Here is a 6,617-nt window from a genome sequence, read left to right on the forward strand (position 1 = left end):
CATGAGTCAACAGTTGATCTTCCTGAGTCGAGTCTAGTCACAGTTGATCGTCATGAGTCAGATCGAGTCAATCGAGTCACTCATGAGTCTGGTCAAGTCACAGCTGATATTCATGAGTCTAGTCAAGTCACAACTGATCGTCATGAGTCAAGTCTAGTCACAACTGATCGTCATGAGTCAAGTCTAGTCACAACTGATCGTCATGAGTCAAGTCTAGTCACAACTGATCGTCATGAGTCAAGTCTAGTCACAACTGATCGTCATGAGTCAAGTCTAGTCACAACTGATCGTCATGAGTCAAGTCTAGTCACAACTGATCGTCATGAGTCAAGTCTAGTCACAACTGATCGTCATGAGTCAAGTCTAGTCACAACTGATCGTCATGAGTCAAGTCTAGTCACAACTGATCGTCATGAGTCAAGTCTAGTCACAACTGATCGTCATGAGTCAAGTCTAGTCACAACTGATCGTCATGAGTCAAGTCTAGTCACAACTGATCGTCATGAGTCAAGTCTAGTCACAACTGATCGTCATGAGTCAAGTCTAGTCACAACTGATCGTCATGAGTCAAGTCTAGTCACAACTGATCGTCATGAGTCAAGTCTAGTCACAACTGATCGTCATGAGTCAAGTCTAGTCACAACTGATCGTCATGAGTCAAGTCTAGTCACAACTGATCGTCATGAGTCAAGTCTAGTCACAACTGATCGTCATGAGTCAAGTCTAGTCACAACTGATCGTCATGAGTCAAGTCTAGTCACAACTGATCGTCATGAGTCAAGTCTAGTCACAACTGATCGTCATGAGTCAAGTCTAGTCACAACTGATCGTCATGAGTCAAGTCTAGTCACAACTGATCGTCATGAGTCAAGTCTAGTCACAACTGATCGTCATGAGTCAAGTCTAGTCACAACTGATCGTCATGAGTCAAGTCTAGTCACAACTGATCGTCATGAGTCAAGTCTAGTCACAACTGAGCACTGATTGCACACAGCTGTTTCATATCACTCACTCACTATTTAACACTCACTCTGATCCCTTCCCTCTGCCGAGTATTGTATGCGTTTATCACTCTCTTAGCGATAGCTACTATACGGAGCCTGTTTCCTTTCGTTAGCCTTCGCCTAGTCTTGCCTTGTCTGTTTCCCCGTCTTCTGATTATTGCCTGTGTACCTGTTCGGATACTGTTTGCCCCTGCCTGGACCTTTGCATTGTTATTGGATAACCCCTCGTGTCAAGCCCTCTGGATATTGTTAGCCGCTTATCGACCACGCCCGTTTTGGATTACTCTTCTGTCTTGCCCTCATTATACCTGTTTGCCCTTGTTCGACCCTGCCTGTGTTTCTGACCTCTCTGCTTGAATTAAAGCTTGCACATGGATCCGCACGTCTCACGTCTTGTCAGCCCCGTAACACATAGACTTGTAAAATTAATTTTCCAGAAGTTTGTAAGTACAGACATCTGTTGTGGGTTGCTTGGCAGTTTTTATGAGGCTTTTTTAAAATATTGTTCATATCGATATTGGAATTATATCATATCGACCGAAATTAAGAAATACTGTATATCCTGATATCAATTTTGGCCATATCGTCCAGCCCTAGTTCTGGCTAACTTCAGACATGACTTTGTGGGGGGTTTTCTGGGTCTCCTACCTTACAACCCCCTTTCATGGAGATGTTGCAAGTTGAAACTGTCATACCTTGTGTCTGAAGGTCAGCTTTAATCTGTGTTGAGGCTGACCAAAGTGCTTTTCCAAAAACCAAAGTTTTCTCTTGCAGCCATGTGTAGTGAAGGTGGCCACAGTGCCACGAGTCTTAAACATCTTGATAACATTGCTTACATGCATTTGTAGACTTGAGCTTGTCCACGCTTAGCAATAATTTTAGCTATAATCTCAGTAAAAAAGTGTCTGACCTTCTTTGGTTCTCTATTAACTAAGAGTTTTACCTCAGTAAACTCCTAATTTGCCCCTTGTTCATAGTAAGTAATGCAGTTGTAGTAGTAGTTATTTTTAGGTATGGGGTAGGTTTAAGGGATCTAAAACATGGTCATGCATTAATATGTGCTTTATAAGTACTAATAAACAGCCAATATGCTAGTAATATGCATGTTCATAAGCAACTACAGTAGTTCATGTTAGTGAATAGTGTTCCATAATCTTAAGTGTTACCAAATGTTTTGTGAGGCTGTGTGTCCCTATTTACACAGATGCCAGTGAAAGGCAAACTATACATAATCATAATCTATTTTCACCACTCTGACCTAGAGCAGGATTAACATGTCAGCTCTGATCCTACCTAATTCATCCATACATATCTGTCAAATCATCCTTAATAAAGCCTTTAATCCAAGGTGACAGTGAGGATTGCCCCGGTTGTATACTTGCGTTGAATAACATATTGAGCCTGTTATCCATAATTATGGTGCTGTTAACTGTTGAAGAAATGTATGTACTTTTTTCAATTCAAAACTCGGCAGTAGCTATTGTCTTGGTGTTGATTAAACAGAATAGATTAAAAAGCACTCAGCCTTTACCGAAGGTGGGAATATATACACCACATTAAAGCTCTCATCAGAAATTATTTGATTTAAAATGCTATTTCGACACTTCGTTAACATTACAGCTCAATCAAAACATAAACAGAGCGATTTAATTTGCAAAGTGCTTTTTATTGTTACGTTGCCTTGAATACATGCCTCTACAATCACAACAAAGCCAGTATAAGGAGTCCAACAGTAAGAGAGTTAAGATATTTTTCCTTTTGCTGCATTTTAGGAAGAAAAATAAAAAAACAAAAATAATCTTATGCACCGTTACGCTGGACTCGCTGGATGTACTGAAACTGGGACATGGTCTGTCCTCTCTCAAAACTGTCTTTTGGTTGGGTTTTGTGGGTTTTGTAAAAATACAAAAAGGAAAACTGACGAACATTTTTTTCTGCAAGTGGTAGCGGTCGCGGTCTGTCCTCTCTCAAAACTGTCTTTTGGTTGAACCAATTGGGTTTTGTAAAAATACAAAAAGGAAAACTGACGAACATTTTTTTCTGCAAGTGGTAGCGGTCGCTCGTTTCCCTGGGCTGAACACTTTGTGGTCTCTGTGTCGTCGGTCGCCGTCAAAGCCCAGTGCACGTAGCTGCTTATCGTGTGTCACGGACGAGTGTTTACGCTGGGGACACGGAGCTGGAAGACACGGACGAAGCCTCGGTCTTGGATGCAGTAGTGGAGGCGCCCTCTTCCTCCTCGAAGGGGTTCTTGCCGCAGCACAGGGTGGTGATCATGCAGTGACGGAACTGCTTGTTCATGCAGATGTAGATGCACGGGTTGTAGACAGCAGCGGTCTTGGCAAAGAAGGCTGGCAGTGTCATGAAGACAGGCCCAAATTCGCTTCCCTGGTGGGTGAATATATACCAGGCCACGCTGGCATAGGGGACCCAGCAAATCAAGAAGCCAATGACCATGATGATGACCATGCGGGTGACCTCACGCTCGGCCCTCTGTGTGGTCTCGGACTCCTGCTGCTGGGCAGCGGCTTCTTTGACGGTGCAGACGAGACGGTCGTAGCAGAAGAATATGACAACCATTGGAATCATGAAGTGGACGATGAACATGTAGATGACAAAGGACTCATTGTTAACGCCAGGTACGCGAGTGTAATAGTCGACTCCGCACGAGCACTGCATGCCCTCGGGGATATAACGGGACCAGCCGACCAGGGGAGGCACGGCGCAGGAGCAGGCCATGACCCAGGTGAAGGCAACACCCATGATGGCGTGGTTCTCTCCGAAGCGGAAGTTGCTCACAGGTTTACAGACGACCATCCACCTCTCAAAGGCCAGCACCACCAGGGACCAAAGGCCCATTTCACCACCCAGGGTTGCGAAGAAGCCTTCGAGGTTGCAGCCGATGCGTCCGAGAACGAAGTAGCCATGCATCGAGGTGTACATCGTTGTGGTGAAGCCACCGAACACCATGAAGAGGTCGGAAATGGCGAGGTTCAGCAGAATGTAGTTGAGAGGTGTACGCAGCTTCTTGTGCTCGATGGTGACGTACAGAGTGAGGAAATTGACGGGGAAGCCGGTGAGGATGAGGAAGAACATGTATGCGGCCAGGCAGGCGTATGCCCATGGCGCCACCAGGTAGTACTGGGGATACTCGTACGGGCTCCTAACAATGCCGGTGGCGTTGGACATAGGCACGTAGAATGCCGGTCCCTCTGTACCGTTCATGGCTGCAGTTGGATGTTGTGCTCAGCCCCTTTCTGCGGTAGTGTTTGGATGGCTCGGCAAGACTGTGGAGAAACGAGGCAGGACCGTGCTACAACTTGATGGGGCGAGCGTGCACCCCACTTTATAGAGGCTCGCTTGGGATTACCTGATGTTTCCAGGCTGTCAGCACGAGTCTATTTAGGCCACAGCTAATAAAATAATCCCAGCCATCATTGCACTGCATATCTGGCAACTTATCAAGTTATTAAGGTTGTACCTGCACAAGTCAGGTAAGCGGCGATAGAAAAAAAAGAAAAAGAAAAAACCCTGATCAACGACAAACTGGCTTTAACTGAAAATTGAGTGTTTACCGTTTTGCATTATTACACACTATTTTCCTATTTAATATTGTAAAGCTGCTTTGACACAATCTGTATTGTTAAAAGCGCTATATAAATAAAGGTAACTTGACTTCCATCGAGCAGCATCCAATGCAGAGGCCCCGAATAGGATTTGGACACATTTCAAAGTGCACAAGTGAGAAAACAACATTTCAAACCAAGACAGCACACTCACGTTTTTAAGCAAAACATTTGACAAAAGAAGTTTGTTCAGTTTGAAGTGATTCAAAATGAAGACACTTTCATGTTGTCAAACCACAAACTGTTTCAAGATAATGTGATGACCTGTGCTGCATTAGTGCCAACAAGGAATGTTGTGATCTTGTAAGGTATATGCCTGCGGAACACCATAGAAAAGTAGGTCACATTTCACACACACACACTACAATATACCTAATAAGTGCTCTGGCATGTATCGGCTTTGATGCATTCAAAGTATACATGTTTTCTGGGAAATGCACTCACGACCTTGCGGATGTTAATGCCATTCTCAAACATCTGAAGGAACCAGAATACTCCAAGTTAACTACTGTTCTTAGAAATCATCACATTTAATCAAGCACTTTAATTCAAGAATAAGAAATTCATTCATCAGTCATTTTTCATTCATGATAATAAAAGCAGTGTACTAAACACAAGAATATTTGTCATGAACTTATTTCCACTCTTGCATATTCTAGATCGTGTAGTGTCAGGTGGACTAAGGCTACCCTTGTCCCTGTGAAATGCCTGGGTAGACATGCTCAAGGCTCAGCATATTTCGCACAGGTGGGTTTTATGAAGAGGATTTACAGATTACAGGAGAGTTACCCTACAACGAGGAGCCTTAAGCACATTAGCTGCTTGCTAGTCTTTCTACAATCCACACTGCATGGGCTGCAGGGGAAATATTGGCTGTAACTGGTTAGTATAGTCTCAATTAGCATTCAGTTCAACAATTGGTAAATATTTGAACATAAAATATTCACACAATCTGAAGTAGGCTACAATATACGGTGTGAACATAAACTTTTTGTTAGTAATTTTAGTGTAGCTCCCCTAGTGAAAAAAAAAATATATATATGTTAAGTATACTTGCAGCCAGACTAATTGTCAGTGTACTTCAAGTGTGTTAATGATTAGTTAACTTGAAGTGTGCTATTTTGGAACAATTATTTTTTGTACTAAGTGTACTTTAGTTGTAATTAAATTATAGTACAGTATAACTTTAAGTGTATTTAGTGTACTTTTATATGCTAAATTTGAACAACTTCAGTAAGTATATGCCTAATTACACGCTTGATCAGTGATATTAAAGTGTACTTTTTTTGTATCACGAGTACATTTCAAATTAATTATGAGTGTCTTTGAAACACACAAGCAATATACCATAAATGTATTATATTTGAGTAAAAATATGCTAATTTTCCCCCAATGCTGAATCCACTTTTCAAGGTCATTACAATAAAAACATAACTTCAATGACAGACATAGACACATTATTAAAGGGGTCATATGATGCGATTTCAATTTTTCCTTTCTCTTTGGAGTGTTAAAAGCTCTTGGTGCATAAAGAAGATCTGTAAAGTTGCAAAGACTAAAGTCTCAAATCCAAAGAGATATTTTTTATAAAAGTTAAGAGTCAACCACGCCTACCTAAAACGGCTCATTCTAACACGCCCCCACATGTCTACATCAAGATGTGGGAAGATTTGTATAACGCCGCCCAAATGTTCACGCAAAGAAAGAAGGCGTAACTTTTATTCTCACTGTAGTATTGTTGTTGCCGCCGCCATGTCGTGAAGGCGCTGTGTGCTTCGTTGTGAAAGCGAAACTACTTTGTTTGGCCTTCCAAAAGAGGACACGACTAGAAATCAGTGGTTAAGTTGTATTTACAACACTGTTCCAGAACAGTTCAACCCAAATATTCAGATGTGTCCAGCGCATTTTATGGAGGACGAGGACTGTTTCCTGGGAGAGTAGCCTACAATGCCGGTGTCTGTTTCTATAAAGTGGGGCAGTTCCAACTTTG

The 6,617-nt window shown here is 42.3% G+C and overlaps 1 protein-coding gene across 1 annotated transcript; it reads right to left on the reverse strand.

The window, feature by feature from the left end:
• Positions 1–2,982: 2,982 nt before the first annotated feature.
• On the reverse strand, positions 2,983–4,335 carry rho (rhodopsin). Its single transcript, XM_016447698.1, has one exon. It carries the CDS (start codon positions 4,224–4,226, stop codon positions 3,162–3,164), a length of 1,065 nt encoding a protein of 354 aa, XP_016303184.1. The 5' UTR covers positions 4,227–4,335; the 3' UTR covers positions 2,983–3,161.
• Between the last annotated feature and the right edge of the window lie 2,282 nt (positions 4,336–6,617).

This window comes from Sinocyclocheilus anshuiensis, unplaced genomic scaffold, assembly GCF_001515605.1.
Source record: "Sinocyclocheilus anshuiensis isolate Anshui unplaced genomic scaffold, SAMN03320099.WGS_v1.1 scaffold625, whole genome shotgun sequence".
In the NCBI taxonomy this organism is placed as follows: domain Eukaryota; kingdom Metazoa; phylum Chordata; class Actinopteri; order Cypriniformes; family Cyprinidae; genus Sinocyclocheilus; species Sinocyclocheilus anshuiensis.

What these genes read in the sequence shown, in the direction of transcription:
- rho (XM_016447698.1), bottom strand. Translation starts at nt 4,226, where the DNA reads ATGAACGGTACAGAGGGACCGGCATTCTACGTGCCTATGTCCAACGCC.